Here is a 23,929-nt window from a genome sequence, read left to right as displayed (position 1 = left end):
CAAAGGTGCTTTGAAGAAGGCAAGTAAACACTACTATTCTTATTTTACAGATGTGGAAACTGAGGTACAGTAACATTAAGTGACTTGTACAAGGTACATTATGCTCTACACTTGCTATTGTAAATTGGCTCTTAATGGACCTTTCCACATCAGTTTCATTGACACCCACAGGACTTGTCTACACAAGGAAGTTGAACATATATAACTATCTATTTAACTAAATCGGTACATCTTTCTCATGTTGGCAAGGCCTCAAACACAATCAGTGTTTTATCCCACTGATGGGATAATACAACTTATCTTACAGGGAATTTATGGGGCTTGATTAATATATACAAAGGCTTTGAGATTCATCCATAAAAGATGTTATATTAAGGATAAACTATCATCATCTCTACAGTGCAATAATCCTAAATCCATGTAATTCCTAAGAAGAAATCAGAAACACACAAAATCACTTGATTGCTACATTTTTATTATTTTCCATCAACACTGACAGCCTTTTCAAAATGAATGCTCAGCATAAGTTTATACAACAATTGGTGGGAGTCATTGGCATGAGGATCTAAAGATTTCAGAATCTCCAGAGTGGATTCCTCACCCAAGAATTAACACTGATCTCCAGGATGTGAAGTACAGTGAGCAGTCCATCTCTTCCCAAAGATGTGTCTTCTGCACTCCTGCAAAAGGTACTACTAAACATTGGCGCAGTTCATTATTGACAGAATCCGGCTGCTAGGTATTTTGTTTTTGTTTTTTTAAAGTAAATGGTGCAGTTCTAAGATGTTTGTAATCATTAAAATCACAGGCTGTCATGACTCCTCAGCATCAAAACATTGAAAACCTTACTGTAGGAGAGGTTACAGCTTTATTCACAATCCTGTTGCCAAGCAACAGAAAAAGATGACTGCAGAAGGCTTCTGGAAGTTTGTATACTAGCTGACAGAGATGGGATGGAGAGAGGGTCAATTTTTGGAATGTTTGGCCTTAGAGAAAATTCAAGGCACACGTCACTCAATCTAAGAAGAGTAACTATGAAGTGATTGAGCAAAACAAAACAGCAGGACTCACTTTTCATAAAAAAATACCAACAATATCCAGTCCTAGCTCCCACTTGGAATCAGGGGAGGGATGTTTATGTTAGGACGTGTATGTAATTTATGAACTAAGCCAAAAGATCTCCTCACTAAATAATGCAAAGAGGGGGGTTCTGTTCTCACTGTGTGCATTAATCCTAATGTGAGAAAAAATCATTTAAAAGAATGCAAACAAGTATTTATTTACAGTAATTTCCTAAATATGTAACAATAAATCGCATTGATTCATAGACTTTAAGGCCAGAAGGGACCATTATGATCATCTAGTCTGACCTCCTGCACTGTACAAGCCATCAAATTTCATCCATTATTGGGGCAGATCCTCAGATGGTGTAAATTATTGAAACTCCATTGAGGTCAATGTATCTATGACAATTTACACCAGTTAAAGAGCTGCTCCATTGTCTTTATGCTGAGAAACAAGGCATGGAAGCCTGGGATAACAAATATTCCTTGTAAGAGTGATATTCTTAGGAAAGTTAAAGATACTTCAAGACATTCTAGGAAGTTCAGGCTCTAAGTAAATATTATCTTTTTCTAAAAAAAATAAAAAAAATAAAATATGGAGATATACCTCTCTTAGAACTGGAAGGGACCCTGAAAGGTCATTGAGTCCAGCCCCCTGCTATCACTAGAAGGACCAAGTACTGATTTTGCCTCAGATCCGTAAGTGGCCCCCTCAAGGATTGAATTCACAACCCTGGGTTTAACAGGCCAATGCTCAAACTACTGAGCTATCCCTCCCCCCCGTACTATGTAATATCAAAGGGTCTAATTCCTAATGATTGTTCTGTAAAGCATTGATCAGTCTCTCTCAAGAGTGTTTTCTAAAAAATTGCCCATTTTAGATTTCTATGTAAAAAGTATTGTTAAAAAACCCCATTAGATGAAATTCCATAGAAATATTCTGTAAGGGAGGTAGTATTAAAGGATCAGAGGAAATCAGCAGAGCTTTAAAACTGATTGAGGAGGAAACTTACGGGGAAGTGAGGATGATAATTTGAATGTGAAATAATTAGGTGTCACACGCAAAATATCAAACCATGTGAGCTCTGGAGTACCCATCCCAGAATACAGGTTGTCCTTCATGGCATATGAAATATGTAGCACAGCAGAAAGACCAGCAGGTATGCTAAACCCCTGCCTAAGTCATTGCAGAAGTTGCAGAGAGTTGCTGAGGGCAGAAAGTTGTCTTCTCCACTGTCATAACACACACCTGCTTTAAACAGAACTGGAAGGAGCCCACCAGTTTTGACAACCTTTCTGCTGGGCTGCCATTGACAGTCAATTTCATGTTTACATGCCTTTAAAGACACAGTGCACTCAGTGTTGCAAAGCCCCACAACAAATCTGAATAAAAATCTGGCAGGGAACAGGATGAAGGAACAGCTTGCCAAGGTCTGGGAGGGTCAAAAAGAGATCAATGTTAAAATGAACCAAGAAGAAAAGGCTAGGTTAGTCAGTCATTACTCCCTGTGGTTGAAAACATTTTAAACCCATATACCCTTGTGGTTCGGCTACATATACTGTTTTGCAAATCATAGTGGATGTGGTTTGAATTCTTGGAGTCAGAGGAAAAATGTCAAAATATACTAGATTTTTATATATTATATGGGTTTCATGGGTAAACTGCCAACACAGCCAGTGGTTAACATATCAACCATCTGAGATACCAGTCACAGGCATGGATCTGTTTCACATGCAGGGTGAACAGAGTGGTGTGAAAATGATGGTACAGTTAAAGTCGTTTGAAATATCTTAACTCAACTTTCTCACACATTTGTTTTTAACATTAACCTTGACTTTGAATGTCCTAGTTTACACACGTTTTCTAAAGTACAAAATTTGATTAAAATTAAATTCTCCTTAAATTATTGCTACTGTAGCAAACTCACAGCCATATAGGAATTTCACAGTTGTCACTAGTCTGCTAACCACAACTAATTAAAACTTCATAGCAGCAGCAGGGATAGGACTGAGATCCTCATGCTCCAAAAGCACACCTACAGCTTGTTAGCTATGACACACAGCTGAACTGTTCTGCTTCTATCCTGTAGAGGGCAACATGTGCACACACTAGCCAGTTTCCTGTAATACATATTTATAATACTTTTGTCTGGGAATTCCAATCAAAATATTGTAAACCTAGTCTAAAGCAGACATCCTTGTAACAAGTTTTCAGAGTAAGCTGATTTTGAATTATCTGCTGGGAATGACTGTAATGTATTTTTTAAAGAACAAAACTGCATTTTTTTTTAATCAGCTGAATTACTCAAAAATGGTTCAGCTAAGTTTACACAAACTTAAAATCAATCACCTTTGGCTGAAGTTAAGCACAAGAAATTTCAGCCTAAACCTAATTTTGTGAAAGTTAGAAGGGGTTAGTTACAAATATGTTTTGAATGGCATGGTTCCTGCAACCTTGACTCTGGGGTCACTACCATGATCCCATAATACAGCACAAGTGTAGCATCAATTAGTAGCTCTGAGCAAGACAATATACTAGTGTTCTCTATGCAGAAAGGCTTAGTGCTAAAAACCAAACACTTGCCATAAGTCAGTGGACAGAACAGTATCTCACTGAACTTTGCAAGGAGACTAACAAAATACATCTTCAAACATTATTACACTCATGTATTTGACTACGTTCACATGTTTTTATTTGTAGGGTTTTTATGATGCTCAGCAGTATATTATCTATGCACCACACAACACATTTATCCCAAAACACCCTTGAGAGATGCTAAGTTTTATTATTCTCATTTTACAGAGGAAGTGTAACAGTGAGGTAAATTGATTTGCCCTTGGTTACATAGTGAATCTGCAGCAGCACAGGGACCAGAAACCAGCTCTCCTGCATCCCCATCAATATTTTCAGACAAGATCCTAAACATTCCAGTGGGATTATTCATATGTGCAAAATTACTCTCACACATGAAATAAATGGGACTCCCCACATGGGTCAAATTACATATGAGCTTTATTGTTTGCAGAACTGCTGCATTAGACATCTCTAAGAAAAAAAACTGTCAGATACCCTTTTCTTGGTTTTCTACCCTTGATCTCATCCTGGTATGTAATTCCCACATCAAAAAAACATGTCTTTGCAATTGTTTCTCCTATTTTTAATTCATCTGTTTATTAAAAAGCTAGAAGACATGCTGATTCTCTCTATCTGAAATTCAGTTTAATAAAAGCTGAAATGGGAGGGGAAAGTACGTGTATTATGTTTAATTAGATGGCGATTAAAAAAAAAGTCTTTTTACATCAATAAGCAAGGCTCCAAACCTGCAGAGTGTTAGTATGTGCTCAACTTTATACACTGAAGCCCCAATGAAGTCCATGGAACTACTCGCAGTGCAAAATGTACATGTGCACAACTATTATTATTTGTATTACGCTAGCACCTAGAACATCAGTCACAGACCAGGATTCCATTGTGCTCAGCGCTATACAAACACAGAAGAAAAGACAGTCCCAGTCCCTGACCCATAGAGCTAACATTTTAAGTTTAGGACAAGAGATGGGACCTAAAACTTTACTGATACCTGACAAACAAAAGGCCCCAAATACTGTGAATGAATGTTACCTGGCAGAGGGAATCAGGTTGAGAGCGGTATTGAGAACATAACTGAACTCTGCATAATCCTGTGCAACAAGAGTCACCAGGCCTTCGCAGCAGGCTGTCCGCACAACCACATTCTCACTGCAGCACTTCTCCCAGAGCAAGTTCAAAGCAGGAGTCTGAAATCAAAAGAATGGGGAACAATCATTTAGGATACTGACAGAAGTTAAATATTATTCACTCTAAGAATTCTGTTAGACAAAACCCTGCCTGACATCATCTTCCCAGAGATGCAACTTAAAGTAAAGAGTAGGTGCAACTAAGATCAGGTTCTCAGTTTTCTTTGGGCATTACTGTATTTAGTAAACACAAAGGCAAGACAAAGCCAACCAAACCTCTGTTATCCAATGATGCTGCCAAAGTAGGTCATTTATAAACATCTCTCTTACTTTCTGTTAATAAACACACAGAAACTTCAAAGCAACACTGTCATGTTAATGTCTTAAACATTTTGCTTACCTACATTGCTACTAATACCTTTGATTACTAAATCTGAAAGTTTTGATAAAGTCTGAGGTACTTTTTGCTACCAATGCAGTTTGTTTTCCCATGAAAATTTTCAAATTAATAATCTCTATTCAAAATTTATTGTTGGAAGCAACATTTTCCTATGAAAAGTTTCAGTTCGGTTCCCGGGCGGGGGGAGGAGGGAGCACGGACAGGATCAATTATGGATGGGGGGAGGGGGAGATGTTGGGAAAAGTTTGTGGACCACTGCTTTTAGAGCTGCTGCATTTCCAAATGTCTGAATTTGTTATAGACAGGCAATAATCCCTCTGTAGAACTGAAGTGACTTTAAAATTCTTTCAACCTTAAGCAAAATATGTTCTTAACCTGGAGTTGTGAATACAGGAAAGCTTGATCCAAAACCCACTGACTTCGTTGTGTTATGAATCAGGCCCTTTTTTTGTTATTTTGATACTACACATCTGTTAATTGGTTGATTTACTATTTACTACTTGGTTTGTGAGCAGAGGTAAAAGGATAATACGTGTTTTTAAACTCTAACAAATCAACACTTTGAAACCCTTACAAAGAGAACACAGAAGATGTAAGTAGAACTATCCTTATAGTTAGAAAGTTTTCCTAATACTTAACCTAAAACTCTCTTGCTCCCGATTAAATCCACTGCTTCTTGTCCTATCTTCAGCTGACATGGGGAACAACTAATCAACATCCTCTATAATAGCCCTTAACATATTTCAAGACTTACCAGGTCCCCCCTCAGTCTTCATTTCTCAAGATTAAACATGCCCAGTTTTTTCAACCTTTCCTCATGGGTCAGGTTTTCTAAACCTTTTGTTACTTCTGCTGCACTCCTCTGGATCCTCTCAAATTTGTCCACATCTTTCATAAAATGTGGACACAGAACTCCAGCTGAGGCCTCACCAGTGCTGAGCAGAGCGGGACAATTACTTTCCATATCTTGCATATGATACTGTTGCTAATAAATCTAGAATTATATTAGCCATTTTCACAACACCATCAGATTGCTGACTTGTATTTAATTTCTAATACAGACCAGTATTACTGCCTAATCAATTATCCCCCCTTTTGTAGTTGGGCATTTGATTTTTTGTTCCTATGTGTCCTTATTGCATTTCATCTTGTTGAGTTCAAACAATTCTCCATTTTGAATTCTAATCCTATCCTCCAAAGTGCTTGTAACTCCTCCCAGTTTGGTGTAATCCACAAATTATATATACACGTTCCTAAGAAGTGCTAAGCACACGGTACTCACACAAACACATCCCAATATCAAGTGGTACCAGAACATCCCAATATCAAGAATGGTACAAAAATATTCCCCAAAAAACAACAAAAACACACTGACCCCTCCTAAAAGATACAGACAGGATAACAGTACATAATAAAAATGTTTTAATCAAACCAGCATGTACAAGGTGATGGGTAATAACTAGCCACATCAGGGGGCAGTAACTAACTATGTCAAAGGCAGTATTAACTTGTTTGTATCAGGGTATAAAATGTATCATAGAGGGAGTATCTTTGTCCAGCCAAGAGGGAAATGGAAAGTCCCACTATTCACTGAGCTGCATTCATTGTCACGGGCATACATGTCTTAGTATCCTCGTAAAGTCTGCCAGGTGCTATTACTGTGCTTTGCCACCAATAAACCTGGCCTGGCGCCTTCGTACCTTAACGAATCTTGTGGTCACTGGGCGGTTCGCTCAAGGTCTCCTGCCGGCTATCTGCGCAGAGCTGGGGCAGCGCACACGCGCACACACACACACACACACACAATTTTTCATTTCCCCCACAGTGTCTCTACTAAGGTCACCTTTTTTTATATCTACCTGTGGCTTTTGTCACCTGCTCTCTTTGAACCTAGCTTAAAGCCCTCCTCACTGGTTGGCAAGTCGGTGCCCAAAGATGCTCTTCCCCTTCTTAGTCAGGTGGACCACCTCTCTTCCCAACAGTATCCCACGGTCAAATTAAACACGTGTTCAACTTTAAACACATGTGCATTTCCCATAATCATCAATATTACAGGAGTTTTCATTTCAGAATCTAAATACCTTGAGTGTCCTTCTCACCTAAACTCAGTCCTTCTGAAGTTGAGACCAATAAGCGTATAAAAGTGTAAAGACCACAGAAGGTAGAAAATGGGAGATTTTCAGAGCAGTCTAGGGTAATCAGATATGTATCGTCAATATAAAATAAAGGAATATGTCCATCAAAATCCCCTACACTACTCTGAAAGAAAATCTTACCCTACATCTCTGAAGGTTTCATTTTAAAGACACCTTGCAAAAGGAAAAAATGGGTGTGTGTCATTTTTTTTAAACCAAATGTTTAAGATATTTCAGGATGAGGGGGAAAGAGGTTAAAAATTAAAGAGTTGGGTGTTTTCAACTTTAGAAATTCATGTCTACCATAGAAGATTCTATGGATGGCTAGAGAACTACTAATATAGTGACATCACAACTACATTCACAAGGAAGCAAACCTTGCTTAAGGCCCCGTTTCAGTACTCTCTTTTCCTTTCAGTTAAGACGATTCAGTGAGGTACAAGAAATGTACAACATTAAGCACATGGGCATAACCCATATGCTTAAAATTAAACATATGCTTAAGTATCTTCCTGAATAAGGATCTCATGGGGGAGGGATGGGGAAGATAAGCAGTTTTATTCAAGCTGTTAAACTCTTTAGATTTTATTTGCTATTTCTTAATACCAATTTGTCTAAAACATTTTTGTCATTCAAGAACTTCAAAAAAAACACAAAAAAACAAGACTTAGCATGCCTGATATCTTAAAGGAAAACACATAAAACCCCACCTTTGTAAATGATATCTTTCAAGTCTTTATATATCCAAAAACAAACAAAAAAGCCACAAAACCATTCCTTCCTTCTCCCCTTTTACAGGTCACCTTTAGAGAAACGGAAATGCCAACCCTGAGCCCTTTCCTATGATGCTCTGTGACACTCATCATGACTGGCATTTTCTACGCCGCTCGACTAACAAAGGTTGGACAAACTGAAAAGTAAATTATGGCCTTCAGTCACGTTGTCTCATAAGGAAATATGAACCCTAATTTGCTAATACAAAAGGAAACATTTAGCTACAGAGAATTGAAATTAAATATGTCCTGCAATTTTAACTCTGAGGTCTAACTTGCAAGATTTTAATATACAAACTGCAATGATGTATGTAGGGGCATTACATGATAATCTGTTTGAAAAGTTCATTAGCATCACAGATCCCACAATGAAATTCTTGTCTGCAGTGATGCAAATTTTCGAAAACAAAACTGTCATCAGCCTAAGTCTAGCAGCCAGTTAAACATTATCACTCTATTGTTGGTTACTGTTAGCTACTGGGTCTCAAAATGGAAAAAATTGGTTACCCTTCAGATCACAGAGATTTACAATCTCCAGCTGTATGCTCTGAAACATAACACAGCATTTGCAACTTTATTCAATATGAACCAGAGAGTATGGGAGACCACAGAAGAAGCTTGGAATCTGATGTGGGAGAGAAGTTGAAAACAAAGTAATACAGACCTGGTTAGTAGACTGTCTGATCTTGTCGGATAAAACATTTTCTTTTAGCACTGCAGCAATAAGATGACCCACTGCCTATAAAAGACACAAAAATAATTAAAATATGCAGCTAAAGCTGCACTCTGCACTATTGTTTAGAAAGGAGACCAAGATCAAAGCTGCAGCTGCAGTGCTAGGAAAGCCAAAGAGCTTGTTAATGCAACATCTGGATAAAAAGAGATGCCAAACAACAATTTGCTAGAGAAGTTGAAATGTAACATAGAACCACCAATATCCAGTCTGCAGCCATATCACCTTGCATTATTATCCTGTCAGAAACTAACCTCAGTAGAGCTCTGCATAGATATGAGGGTCCATCCACATGGAACAACTTGCATGTTTAGGACCTAAACCCTAATCAGGCCTAAGCAGAAATTGTTGATACTTTAGAACAGGAGTGGGCAAACTATGGCCCGGGAGCCGCATCCGGCCCTCCAGACGTTTTAATCCGGGCCTCGAGCTCCTGCAGGAGAGCAGGGTCAGGGGCCTGCCCCACTTCACATGGCTCCCAGAAGCAGCAGCATGTCCTCCCTCCGACTCCTACGAGTACGGGCAGCCAGTATTCGACTTAAGTTGTATCTTTTGTAGAGATGGGCTCATGCAACAAATTCATATTTGAATTTCAAAAGCCTCCAAAGTTCAGGGATTATTCTGCTCTGGCGTTTTGTTTATATCCATTACAATAATAAGGTTCATTAGTAAAATTTAGATAGAGGGTTGAGATTTTAATTTAATGGAAGATGTATCAAAGTCCCCTAGACTGCTTGAAATTCTCAATTCCAGCTCAGATTTTAAACAACTGCACATGTACAGGTTTTTGGAGCCACAGTTTTGGCTCATATCTAATTATTTGCTCTTTGTTGTTTCATTTGTGTTGCTGTCTCTAAACGGAAAGCCTTTGTGAGAGATCCTTTCACAATAAAAATATATATAAGATGCTTAGATGCTTAGATATTACTGTATCCAAAAGAAAAGCTGAATTTATTCATCATTGGCTAGGGCAGATCATTAGTGTCTGAGAGAAAAAACTAGGATGCCAGCTAAAAGAAAAAATAGCGCCTCTATTTCATTAGTGTGTAAAGAAATGATGAAGGGACAGGAATGTAGATTGTTTTAAACATTTCCAAGCTCCCTCTTCCTCCTTTTATAGTTTAATTACATCTTCCTTCAGACACTAGTTGATAGCATGCCATGATTTTTTAAATGTAAACCAGTAATAATACTTCTAGTTAACAGTTCACATTTCCAGAAAACACAACCGCAAATTATAACCAGTTCACTCTGTCCAAGATTACAAGAATGACATTATTCAATGCACTGTTTTAAGTATTTTAACATATTTTACCAAAAAAAGAAAAAAAAAACAGATGGTTTATTATCTGTGTGTCTTGTTATTATGTAAACCAAGAAAGAGAATGGCACAAAGTCAGATATCTAAGATTTTCTATGGAGAGCCCCACACTAGTTAACTGGTTAGATCTGCATGACACTGTCCTAATGGACTTCAGTGAGCCTTCTGTTCATCTCTTTCCTGGTTATAAGCAGCTGTGCTTCAGATATACATTCACAAACCCATCCTTACAGACACTCTGGTTATGGTGGGAAAGCTTTATCAATACAGAGGGCTTTGCAGTATTCAATAAAGCTGGTAATACTCTGGGATCAACCTAACCTCCTCTGGACATCATTTCACAGGCAAACCCTCTTGACCAAGAACATGGCCCTCACATCTTTATCCTGGGCTTTGTAAGCCACATTGTCCCAGAGTGCAGCTTTCTTGGGAGGGGAGAGGGGTGTCACAGATAGAAATGTGGTTGTTTATACCGTTGGGTCATGAAAGTTGGCTCCTGATGAATTGATGGCTTTGAAGATCACGGTACAACTCTGGAACTGGCAACAGAAGCAAAGTGGGAGCTAGTGGAGTAATCAAAGCACAAACACAATACTAGTGACCTTAAAAGATAACCACCCAGGGCAACGGATAGCAAATCTCACTGCTGTTTCAAAGGGGTAAATGCTCAAAGAACTAGCCAGGATACTTTCCTTTTCCACTGAAGGAATCGGACACTGGTTTATCAAGTGGTTCAAAGCATCAGGGTCCTGTTTGTCTTCTCATTAAGTCTTAATAATCCAGTTTCATCAATGATGAAAAATACCTTCCTTCTACCTCCAGCTTTTTAGGAAACTCCACCCCTTCCCGCAACACAAGGATCTAGCCACACTGCTTTACGTATATCTCCGACCGATAGGATTACTGTAAATCAGTGTACCGGGGTTAAATGTGGAAGCAATGCAAAGGCTCCGAGTTGTACAGACTGTGTTCACAGTGACCTGTCCTGCTGAGGAAGCAGGTTGCCACAAAAATTAAGAGTTCTGCATGGCATTTCAATTTTTAAGGCAGAGCAGCAGAAAGAAGAGAAAGGCAAAGGGAAAGGTGGAAGCTGGTTATAGGTTTAATGGTCTGTGCAGCTAAAAACAGTATGGATATATATATGTATTTTAATGATTTAAAAATAATCATGGGTGTAAGGATGACATATTTTAACCATATTCTATTACTATTCTCTAACCCATTAAAAATAATGGGCGTAGGGATATATTTTTATTTTGCGTGATGAGATTCCAACTCTACCACTGGGAGTTGCTTTATGGCTGTGACATCATCAGAGAGGCTTAGCAAGCCAATCAGAATGTAACTTTCAACAATCAGCACCCTCAGCCATTCTCTGATGGGTGCAACTGTTCTCTACTGGCTTCAACTTGCCAGGTGTAGCAAGGATCTGTTTTTAGTAGGTGGTGGCTTAAATATTCCCAAGGACTTCCAGAGCTACACGGCATCCACAAGGGTCAAACTCTGTCAAGGCAGTTGGGTGGTTAATGCCATCCAGCCTCACTTAAAGTTTGCAGACATGGAGAGTTCCTGTCATATTCAGTTGATCTATTCTGCAAAGTAAGATGAGAGCTCTTTACAGTGGGGGGTGACTGGGTTTGATGTTTGGATTGTGCAGTCAGGTTGATTAGCCAGTCTTTATTATATGAGAAAGCTCTGCTGGCTTTGATTTTATGCCTATAATGGCAAAGGAGGAGAAAGGTTCATTTTGTCTCTTTACTGCAGGGGTGCAGAGGGAAAGGTATGTGTATAAAATGAAAAGTTCTGAATGTGACAATTCACCAGCTTAGTATTAAAAAGTTAATTACCTGTGACTGAATAAGCGTGTTAGGAAATTCCAGCCGCTTCTTGATATCGTCTGACATTTCTGGTTCTTTCACATGATATTAATTTAGGTTCTGCAACATAGATTAAAAATATAATGTTTAGGACTAGGAAAGAAGGCATATTACTTACACACGAGGAATAAACAGTACTAAAAACTTATTACATTGCACTTAGACAGCAAGATCTAAGGATCACTTAGGATTACTAGCATCGACCATAAGTAGGTTTATTTGTAGGACCCTACCAAATTCACGGAGGAGAAAAACGCATCACAGACCGTGAAATCTCGTCTCCCCTGTGAAATCTGCTGAGGAGGGGCAGGGCTTGGGCACCCCAGCCTGGGCACCTACCATGCGCCGGACTCCAGCTGCTAGTCCTGGCAGGGCTGGGACTTCCTCTTCCCCTGCAGGGGCCACTCGTGGGGCCAATTCAAACCAACCTCTGGGAACCTCCCCCAGTTGCAAGCAGCTCCGCAATCCCGCCCCACTTCCTGCCCCATCACGCCCCAGATATAGGAGGAGGAGTCATAAGAACAGCCAGACTGGATCAGACCAAAGGTCCATCTAGCCCAGTATCCTGCCTTCCGACAGTGGCCAATGCCAGGTGCCCCAGAGTGAATTAATAGGTAATCACCAAGTGATCCATCCCTGTCACTCATTCCCAGCTTCTGGCAAACAGAGGCTAGGGATACCACCCCTGTGGGGGGGCACCATTATCAGCTCCTCCACTGCAAAGCGCAGCCCCAGCCAGCGCCGCTCCACACCTGCCCAAGGTTTGCAATCTGAGGGGGGAGCAATGCTGCCCCCTGCCTCCCAAACTGCCCATGTTAAAAAGAAGGGGGCCTGGCTCCTGGCCTTCCTAGTTCCGGCACTGGTGCCCCCCCGCCTCCTACAAAGGTTCAGGCACCCATGCCGTTGCCCCCCCGCCATGAGACCAGCCCTGCCCCTCCCAAGTAATGACCCCCCCCATACCATGAAACCCTCACATCTGCACTGCTTTCTGCTCTCCAGTTACCAAACTCTGAAGGCAGCGCTTCCATCAGCAGCAGCGCAGAAATAAGAGTGCTAATATCACGACCCTCCTACAATAGCCTTGCGACACCCGTGTCCCGTCCCCCCCCAATCCTTTTTTAGGTTGGGATCCTCATGGTTATAACACTGTGAAATTTCAGATGTAAATATCTCAAACCATGAGATTGATTTTTAAAAGCCTATGACCGTGAAATTGACCAAAATGGACCATGAATTCATTTGACACATGGGTAAGAAGCAGCGCAAGGTTAAGTAACTATCCCAAGGTCACATGAATGGCTAGAGTGAGTAACTGAGGCAGGATGTTCCAGTTCCCTACCCCCTGGATGAACCACAATGTAGTTACCTGCAGACTAATCCTTGATGAGTCATCATCACAGGCATCTGCGTGTTGCAAAGCCCCAAAGGTCCTGATCCTAGAAGTGCTGAGCGCTTACCACTCTTGCAATGAAGTGTAGATGCTCAGCAACTCTCAGAATCAGCCCATGCCAGTGAAATGAATTTCTATCAAATGTACTTATATGGCTCCCACTACTGTAGTATCTGTACCTTATAATTTTTAATGTATTCTTCTTCACAATACCCCTGTGAGGGGTAGAAGTCTAGTATCCTCATTTTATGAATGGGGAACAGAAGCAGAGGGAGAGAGGCTAAGTGACTTACAGTCACACAAGAAGCCTCTGGTGGATCATGGAAGTGAGCCCAGGTCTCTCATATCCCAGGCTAATGACTTAACCAAGGGACCATTCAGGTAGTCAAGTTACAAAAATTAGTTATGATAGGCGCTGGACTACCAGCCCTCAGAAGTGTAGCCCTGCTCAGAGAAACTGGCACCACTGGGTTACAGCTGCACTGCCAAAAATGTCTTATTTTTCCAAAATTTAAGTATAAAACCCATTGGTGATCTTAGGACTCCAAGCAGAGAAAGTAACTGAAAGGAGGGGCACACTAGAAAAATCAACAGAAGAATGTAGCACTATAGTCACTGCCAAGTTGCACATGCAGAAATAACAAAATTAGGCCTTGTCTACACTGCCCAATACAGTCACTGCATACTTTGAAGATAACAGTTACACCAAACTGTTCCCTAGCATCACTGTCAAATTTCACAAGTTAAAGCAAAGACAGGCCTACCCAGCACTGGGATATGAGACCAACAAGAAGAGGTACTGGTAATTCAGTTGGTGGCTCTTTTCCTTCTTGGTATTAAGCCAACATCCCAGCATTCCAGAAGAGGACAGGGTTTTGCTTTTCAAATGAGATTTAAAACTTGCCGGCCACCTGTGGCCATTCAAGATCCCATGACACGTCCTATTCATATAGAATTGTCAACCTCAGTGTCCTGGCCTAATTCTAATTTGAGTAATTACCTGCTACCAGACTAAAATTCCGACTTAAGTTTCTATCAGAGTTCACCTCCTAGAAAGTGATAGAGAGTAGCTACTATGGACTGGTTATCATGTAAATCCATCCCAGGGGTTTTGTCATTCTAGTGTCAAAAGAATTAACTGGAATGATAAAAAACCCCACACAGCAGTACAGTCTTTAAACTTATTAGCATCTTTCATGAGGAAAGATGCCAAAAACAGTTGAGTTCTTCACAAGTCTCCTATGACAAGAGATCATTGCTGCTATCTTTGAAAAAGAATTATCTGAGGACAAAGACACTATTACATAAGACAGCATAAGCCTTTTTTAATTCTGTGCCAAATGTTAACAATCATCCTGTGAAAAAGTGGTTTTTGTCCCAACCTGCCTCATTTTCAAACACAAAAATATAACTTGTAGCTAAGTCACATCTGCCAATAGACTGAAAATGTAACTGCCCCCTTTTTAAAAAAAAAAAAATATTATATATAAAAATCATAGGACTGGAAAGGACCTCGAGAGGTCATCAAGTCCAGTTCCCTGCACTCATGGCAGGACTAAATATTATCTAGACCGGGGTGCGCAAACTACAGCCCGTGAGCCATTTTAAGCAGGCTCACGAGCCGCACCACGCATCTTGGCCCCTCTCCGGTGCTCCGGCCGGGGCGCTGGGTCAGGGGCCGCACCATGCTGCTCGTTCCCGCTTCGGCCGGGGCGCAGGGTCGGGGACGCACCACGCCTGAGCCTCGCCTGAGCTCGCGCAACGCTTTGAAGATTCTAGTGTAGATGTAGCTTCTGTCTTCTCTTTTCCAGACTAAACAAAACAATTTTTTTCAATCTTCTCTCATAGTTCATGTTTTCTAGACCAGTGCTTCTCATAGTCGGGTCGCTGCTTGTTCAGGGAAAGCCCCTGGCGGTCCGGGCCGGTTTGTTTATCTGCTGTATCCGAAGATTCGGGCGATCGCGGCTCCCACTGGCCGTGGTTCGCCGCTCCAGGCCAATGGGGGCTGCGGGAAGGGCGGCCAGCAACCACTGTTCTAGACCTTTAATCATTTTTGTTGCTCTTCTCTGGACTTCGTCCAATTTGTCCTCATCTTTCCTGAAATGTGGAGCCCAGAACTGGACACAATACTCCAGTTGAGGCCTAATCAGCACAGAGTAGAGCGGAAGAATTACTTCTCGTGTCTTGCTTACAACACTCCTGCTAATACATCCCAGAATGATGTTTGCTTTTTTTTTTTTTTGCAACAGTGTTACACTGTTGGCTCATATTTAGCTTGTGGTCCACTATGACACCCAGATCCCTTTCCGCAGTACTTCTTCCTAGGCAGTCATTTCCCATTTTGTATGTGTGCAACTATTCCTTCCTAAGTGGAGTACTTTGCAATTGTCCTTATTGAATTTCATCCTATTTACTTCAGACCATTTCTCCAGTTTGTCCAGATCATTTTGAACTTTAACCTATCCTCCAAAGCACTTGCAACCCCCCACTGCCCCTCCAAGCTTGGTATCATCTGCAAACATTATAAGTGTACTCTTTATGCCATTATCTAAATCACTGATGAAAATATTGACCAGAACCGGACCCAGAACTGATCCCTGTGGGACCACACTCATTATGCCCTTCCAGCATGACTGCAAACCACTGAGAAATACCCCCTAGGAATGGTTTTCCAACCAGTTTTGCACCCACCATCTAGGTTGCATTTCCCGAGTTTGTTTATGAGAAGATCATGCAAGACAGTATCAAAAGCTTTACTAAAGTCAAGATGTAGTGCCTCAACAGTACAACATAAGGTCAAACGTTTCTTTAAATAATAAGTTTGGCTGCAGGATCATCAATCCATGCACCGTTGATTTAAAAAAGGGACAGCTCAGAATGAACCAAATTACTGAGATGCAACCATAGTTACTTACAGCAATTTAACATTTGCTTTCTGAGTCCTCCAACTATAGGCTATTTATTCACAGCATCTTTTACATTTAAAAAGAAAAAACAATTCAAATTTCTCAGCTAACTTAGACTTACATTTAGATTTTGTTTTAAAAATGTATAAAATATTAATAAGAAATTGTTTATGATATCTTAAAAATAATTTTGATTTGTTTTTGGAATGGACCAAGTCTCCGTGTCAGGTTGAACTCCCAAACACAATAACATTGTGCCAGTGCACAATAACCTGAACTTAAAAATAATTAGAATCTGACTTGCCTGGGCTCACCATTCAAATTGAAGTGCAAACAGTATAAATATCACGCAATAAGTTTGGATCCAGTTTAGTAATATGTCCTTTGTAACACAGGAACAAAATCTAGTGTGGATTGAAATTTTAAAAAATAGTTCTACATGTGCAAAAGCATTCATACAAAAAAAAATATATGCACATGCTTCAGATCTGTGCTTCACTACCCATGGATTTCCTGTCTCTACTGAAATCTATGAGAATTTCTCTACTGATTTTGACTGGAACAGAATCGGGCCCTGGAGGCACACCATTAGAGCCTGTTATGTCTTTTGGTGCAACTCATAATAGAAGGAGAATCACATCCACCAATCACAGGATAATTGTTACAACCTCAATTAACCCAAACCCCCATTAGCTAAATCAGGGTCACGTCCCCCAGTATTTCTGAGTTACATTTCTACAAACTTACTCACAAGAGTAATTCCATTTATTTCAATGGGATTATTGTGAGAGTAAGGACTATTCATGTCAGTGTTTCCAGTATTAAATCCCTCCTGTATAAAAATACATTTTATTTTATTGCACAAAGCAGATATTCATTCATACAGTAGATCAACAGAGGAAATAGATACGGTCTATCTTGCAGAGAGATTCATTTCTGACTACAACTGGTCAGCGAGCCACTTTTTATTATTCACGTTAAAAAGAAGTAACAATACAGGATCATTAAAAGTGTCGAATCTTCTATACACAACTAGAATCAGATGTCCCAGCTTTAGATAAACCAGAAGTCTATTAATTGATGTAAGCAATTATTGCCTTATCTACAATAACCCTCCAATGTAGTATGTCTTCTGCTGTAGTAAGTATTTTATGAATCTATCAGTGACATTCAATGTACAAAGTATGAACTAGCCAAGTGTTTATACATTTTAGCTCAAATTGCTCATCCATCATCTTCAATGGGAGTCATGAGAAGAAGGGAAGCAATATTTCCCCCTTATGCACTCTGCATTAACTTTTACAGCAGTAAACGTGAACTGTAAGCACTCACTTAAGTGCTTTTCAGAATCAAGGACTTAAACCTGAATGTAAGCTCATTAGGACCGAGATTCCTTATTCAAGTGTGTCTGTAAACGGTGCTTTGCACATTCTGGGCACTATCAGAATACAAATAATGATGCAAGGGGAAAATTGAACATCACACTAGAATGAAGTAGAAAGCAACGTTCTTTCCAGTTACAGACAGATACATCTATTAATTCAGTTTTGAACTTTGTTCTAGCAAGCCACTAGATCAGTGGTAGGCAACCTGCGGCCCGTCAGGGTAATCCACTGGCGGGCAGTGAGACTGTTTGTTTACATTGGCACGGCCGCCCGCAGCTCCCAGTGGCCGCGGTTTGCCACTCCCCGCCAATGGGAGCTGCAGATTACCGAGAGGCCACAGTTTGCCTTCCACTGCACTAGATCAAAGAAACTTTGCTGCAACTGCACCCAGATTACAGTATAATAATATCTTACATTTCAATGATACCTTGTGTTGCACAAATACAGCAATCAACTCCCTACAACTGAAAGGCAGCCTCCCCTGCAAAGTGCATCAGAACGAAGACTATTAATCCCCACAACACTAAGTTGACTTGAGCATTTATTTACATTTACAAGCCTAACATGCAACAAAAACTGGTTTAAAAACTTACTTTAGACAGCATTATTGAAGTTCTATTAAACTTTTACTCTCATGGGGAGGTTGAGTGGAAGAGGTTTCAGACAATATTCACTCAAGTTAAAGCTCATTAAAAGACAAGCCTAAGCACAGCCTTATGCAGGCAAACCTCCAATCATGCAGGCAACACATTCACATCCTGACTTTAAATATGTCAATTTATTCCATTTCTGGACATCCCATGTATAGGTACTGCCACATACTGTGGAAACATTGTGACAATCATTTGATGGACCTCTCTGGGACCTATGCTATGATGAGCGTGAAGGCAAAGTCTAGGAACAGGAGCACAGCTTCTAGCAGTTTAACTGCTAAAGGCAGGTGACCTTACACTGCAGAAAATCTCTACCACAATTTATAAACACACCGCAGCAAGTGGAGCCAGCAAATTCTCTCTCAATTGACCTCAATCATCCCCTCATGCAATGCCTGGGCATGGAATGTATACAATACCCACACATAGATCTGTGTATAGATCACTAACATTATTATGCGCTTTTTGTTTAAAGGTAAGTAATCTACCGATACTGCAGTCATTCAAACTAAACCACTGACCTCAAGGGGCCAATGAATATGAAAATATATAGTGTCCTAGTAAGCCCCTTCCCTTAGTGTGCAAAAAAGAGAAAAAGAAATCGTGCTACCATTCACAAGGCTGAGTTCAAGTATTTTTCTCTTAGTTCATTTTCTTATCCAATTGCATTGACTTCATGAAAATTGTAGCCGTTGAGTCAAAACTGAGCCAATCAGAAAGTCAAAAGAACAAATGTTTATTTTGTTTTTACTTCAGTTTACAAAACAGCGTTAGTTTAATACTTAACTCAAAGTCATTTGTTGACATAATTTTAAAAACACAGCCACTAAAATACACTGTACTGTACCAAACACTGCCTTATTCTATGATGCCAAAGCCAATGTTGTCCCTCATTCCAACTGGGAACCCCAAGGTACTCTGTGGTTAAGCAGCAACTATGTGCATCAGAAATTATTTTCCATACTCACCTGCTAGCCAAGAGGGCATATTGCAGCCACGGGGTGATGACAACTCTGAAGCTACAGAACAGCTGCACTGCCACTGCACGGCCAAGGGAAAGGATTTCCTCCCACTCATACATCACTTTAGCACAGGGGTTCATCAGCCTTTTCATAGCGTGCACCTTATTTCACAGAAAGATTGACTCATAGACTAACTCCCCGCCCCTTTAGGAACATATGGACCACTTCCTCCCCCTTTCCCGATAATGTAACATCCACATGGCAACTACAGCAATTGCTTTTATGGACAAGTAATATTAGAAAATTATTTAATATACTTTAGCTGTCTTCTAATGTGGAAACAAGGAAGAGAGCCAGCACCATGTGAGCCATCAGGTTTCTATGAACCAACAAGTGTTTGGCAAACCACTATGAAACACTGCCCTAACACACATTCCAGGTTCTCAGACTGTGCACTGGGGGCAACATTTGGCCTCAAACAAATAAGAAATGATCAAGTTGTTTCAATCTTTAAAATACCGTGAATGCTATGTAATTTACTATCCCACCACATCACATGCTGAACTCTTGCATAGGTAATATTTTATAAAATGCCAAAGCAGTAGTCCCTTAAAACAAATCCACCTCAGCCCCAATAAAACATCAGACTGAGCTGGAAGTTATTTTCCCCCCATGCTTTTCCTCCAGAAAATAGAAGCAAAAAAATCATATTTTTCCACAGAAAAACAATTATTCCCCTTCCCAATACTATTATAATACTAGGTAATTTTGCATAATTGACATTCATTTACTAAATAAAAGCAGGGAAAGCAGTTTAGACCCAAAATTGTTTGTCTATGAGTCAATACACCCCCAAGCCTCCTAAGTGTAGGTCAGCATCCTGCCTTGTTAGCAGTAAGTAGTTAAATGTCAATTGCCCTGACTGGGATTTTGTTTGTCCTCAGCTACTGGACAATAAGATTTTTCCTAGTCTGACTGGTGAAGAGGCACTTTACACACATCAAGCAGCTAGAGAGCAGGAGTAAAAAAAACCCACAAGAGCAAAGAATAAATAAAGAACACAAGCTATAGGAAAGACTCCTGTTTGTTTTTCCTAATGAAGCCAACTTGCATGAGAAGTATCCGGATACATAATACATCAACACATTGGTAAAACCGTGAGGGATGGCCAAGACTAGGTCAACTCTAACAGAAAGGACGATTCTGCCATCCAGACCTAGGATTTGTATTGCGACAGTGTGCAGAAACATAAATAAAAAACCAACCACAGTATGTAAGTTAAACAAGACTAAATGACATAATAGAAAACATTCTATTTGGATCATTCCGATAGTAGTTCCCATACTTCTCCTCATACTGCTTTCTACTTACTGGGAACATTTGAACGAAACCAGAATCACGGTCTTTGTTTCTTAAAGGTTCAGTCCTGCATTCCTTAAGCAACAAGAAGTCCAATTTGACTTCCAAAGAAGTTATAGGTCTACTCTACAATAATGACAATGATTTGTTCCACTTAGTCAGTGGCAAAAACATCAACGTGAAAAGTAATCAATCTCAAAATAAATGAGTTTAAAGTAGTTTTGGATACTACATAGGCATCTGAGTTCTTCCAGCCTATTTGTGATCCTAGAAAAAATTTCAAAAATGGGAAAATGTGATTGTATCTTCTGTTCCTGTGAGCAAGACCACATCCCATCCCCATCCCACCCTCCACCAAACACACATACACAAAATTGAAGAACCAGGGGAAATGAGTGTACACACTACATGCTATCAAATGCACAAAAAACAAACATAATAGAAAAGTTAGAGAAATGTCTCTTTTCTAATCCTTTGCGATTATAGTGATCTCAGGTGATACTTATAACAAGAATAGGTTCACTTTTTCAAGAAAGTAAATTGACAACACCCCTTTAATTACCAATATAGGCAGAATAAAATCATTTTACGCACTGTTAAAAAGTGAGTCATGCTTTGTTGAGCTAAAGCAGCATTCCATTAGCTATTAACAGTATAAGGGAGGGGTAGTCATTAAGCAGACCATAGGCCAAATTTGGACCACCAGATGCTTTTGAATGGACCATGAATTTTTTTTTTAAACTTATTATCATTATTGTTGTTATTTCTGTATTATTTTCTCTGCAGTTTGAACCTTAACTGTACCTTGACAAAAAATAATTGATTACCCCGGTATAGGGCCATACCTCACAGCTGAACCAGAGTCAGTCACATTATCACATCCCAAAAATCCAACCCTTCGACATGCTGGGGAAGCACTTGGCCAGCTGGTGGGGGGGAGCGCAAAGGTGGCTTTAGAGCATTCTTACTGATCTCCAATCCGAGGGGTAGCCAAGGGCTGTACAAAATTGTGCCCTTCTGTTTATGGCTTTAAAAAAAATTAGCAAATGGGGATTCCCCCCACAATGCAAGAGTGTTCCAGCCACATCCCTCTTCGGTATGAACACTCCCTATGCTAAAGGGCCTGTGGGTGTGAGGAGGAGTGCAGAGACACTATGCTAGTTCTATGTCAGTGGGGGAATTCTCCTTAAACTAGGAAAATCCCCAGGTAGCTAGTTTAAACTGTTTTACCAGCAGAGCAGCACAAAACATTCAGATCACAGTGGAGGATCCAGCTCCAAGTCTGAATCATGGTTTATTTCTCATACAGAGCTGAACACATATTTTGTCCTATCTACACTTCAGCTAAGCCATTTTCAACTCCAGCTGAATGTTGAGAGCCATTTATCCACAGCAGGTTGATTTTTTAGGCTGTGTCTACACTGCCACTTTCAGCACTAAAACTTTTGTTGTTCAAAAACTCCCCCGAGTGACAACAGTTTTAGCGCTGAAAAGCACCAGTATAGACAGTGCTTTATCGCTGAGAGTGATAAAGCTACCACCCCTTGTTTGGGGTGCTGTTGTTTTTTACTCACCGAGAGAGCTCTCTCCTGGCGATAAAGCGTGTCTACACTGCCCACATCACAGCACAGCCGTGCTGTAACGTGGGCAGAGTAGACATACCCTTAGAATACAGAGGTTAGAAGTTTATCTGCTCCTGCCACCCATTCCTCACTCCAGTCACAATCTGCATGTATCAGAATTGCTATGGAAATGACTATACCACAAATACAAGAGTAGGATGGAAAATAAGTAACAGGAGCCTATGTCCACAGCAATACAAAACTGAGAGGGGGAAAAAGGCAGAAAACTTTGTGAATGGTCAGATTTATTTTTAAATTTGTAGAATGCTTTTAATAGTTCACTGTGTTTCCCACAGCAGCTATTAGATTGACAATAGTCCCGACTTTGACAGCCTGCCCTGAAAAGGGGGGTGGGAGGGGAGAAAGAGTACAGCATCAGAAAGGGCTCACAGAACAGGTAGGGTTGCCAACCCTCCAGGTTTGGCCTGGTGTCTCCCAGAATTGGCATCCATCTCTCAGTGATTATTAAAAGCAATCCAGAATATTTTAATAGGATCTTTAAAGAAAATGACATTATGTCATTTTGGGGGAAAAAAATCTCCTGGAATAGCTTCAGTCAGAGTTGGGAACTCTAGAGTCACAGGAAGTAGTAAGACTTTCTACTTGTTAGGCTGAATGTGCATTATTCCTATTACAGCTAGTTTGCCAAGGCAGGATTTGCAACCCAGGCCTGTGAGATGGGGTGCTCGCTCTCAACTCCCACTGAAATTAACAGGACTTGAGGCCTCAAGGCAACTTTTCAGGCTAGGGCACTCACTTGGAGGCAACACCCTTGCTTGAGGGGTGTCTAAGGATGCGGCCGCCTGAAGGAGGAAGATGACACGCAGCAAAATCTATCCTCCGCATCCCGAGAGGCTTTTAGACCCGCATATACACACACGGGGGGGAGGGGGGCTCTCCCCTACCCTAACAGGAGAAAAACAGCCCTGCTGCAGTTGCACCTTGATGTTTAGAAAGGCGCTCCCACAGCGAGGGGAGGGGACCGGTTTTTCTCCAGCCCCTCACAGTCAGACCCGCCGGGGAGCAGCTACCCCCATATCCCTGACACCAAGCACTTCCGCACCCATCTCTACGGCTCCGGGGCTCTGTTTCCAGGGCAGACGCTCGCAAAGCCCAGGGGGACGCACCAGATCCACCCCGTATCACGGCACAAAAGCAGGGCGATTTGTCAGTTTCAGGCGCCCCGCCGCCCTGCCCACGGCAGCCTGCGCGGCTGACCTGCCGGGCCTTGGGAACGCCACAGCCGCTAGCGCTCCAACGGACGCCCCAACGGGGCACTGAGCAAGCAGCCGCTGCCCCCGCATTCTGGAAACCCCACTGCGCCGCTTACCTGACTTAGCCTCCCGCCCCGCAAGCTGCAGCTACGTTCCCCGCCCACGTGCCACCGGAGCGTAACGCAGCAACGTCAGTTCCCTCCCCCGGCTGCAAGGCAAAGGAGAGCGTGAGATTGCGATCCTTGGGGGTGAGGCAGCCCGGCCAGAGATCCCGACATGCGCACTTGCACCCATGAAGCCGCTGCCCTTGTTCTGCCCTCACCCTCTGAGCCACCCCAAAGAGATAACGCACAGGGCAGTGTGTGTCTGGGCTGCTGCTGGAAGCAAAACCTGAAGCTGGTCTAGCCCAGAGCGCAAG

General features: G+C 41.1%; 1 protein-coding gene across 1 annotated transcript in view; it reads right to left on the bottom strand.

The window, feature by feature from the left end:
• The window catches only part of FOCAD (focadhesin), a 195,204-nt gene extending 171,495 nt beyond the window's left edge, over positions 1-23,709 (bottom strand). Inside the window, exons 1-4 of the mRNA XM_054031536.1 lie at positions 23,628-23,709; positions 11,991-12,080; positions 8,754-8,828; positions 4,687-4,841 (exon numbers count right to left, since the gene is read on the bottom strand). Of these exons, the coding sequence (XP_053887511.1) occupies positions 4,687-4,841; positions 8,754-8,828; positions 11,991-12,047 (287 nt within the window). The 5' untranslated portion in view covers positions 12,048-12,080; positions 23,628-23,709. The remainder of the gene's footprint in view (positions 1-4,686; positions 4,842-8,753; positions 8,829-11,990; positions 12,081-23,627) is intronic.
• Positions 23,710-23,929: the final 220 nt, after the last annotated feature.

Source organism: Malaclemys terrapin, chromosome 6, assembly GCF_027887155.1.
Source record: "Malaclemys terrapin pileata isolate rMalTer1 chromosome 6, rMalTer1.hap1, whole genome shotgun sequence".
Lineage (NCBI taxonomy): Eukaryota > Metazoa > Chordata > Testudines > Emydidae > Malaclemys > Malaclemys terrapin.
Note: the sequence above shows the minus strand (reverse complement) of the source record. Positions and strands in the feature narration are given on the sequence as shown.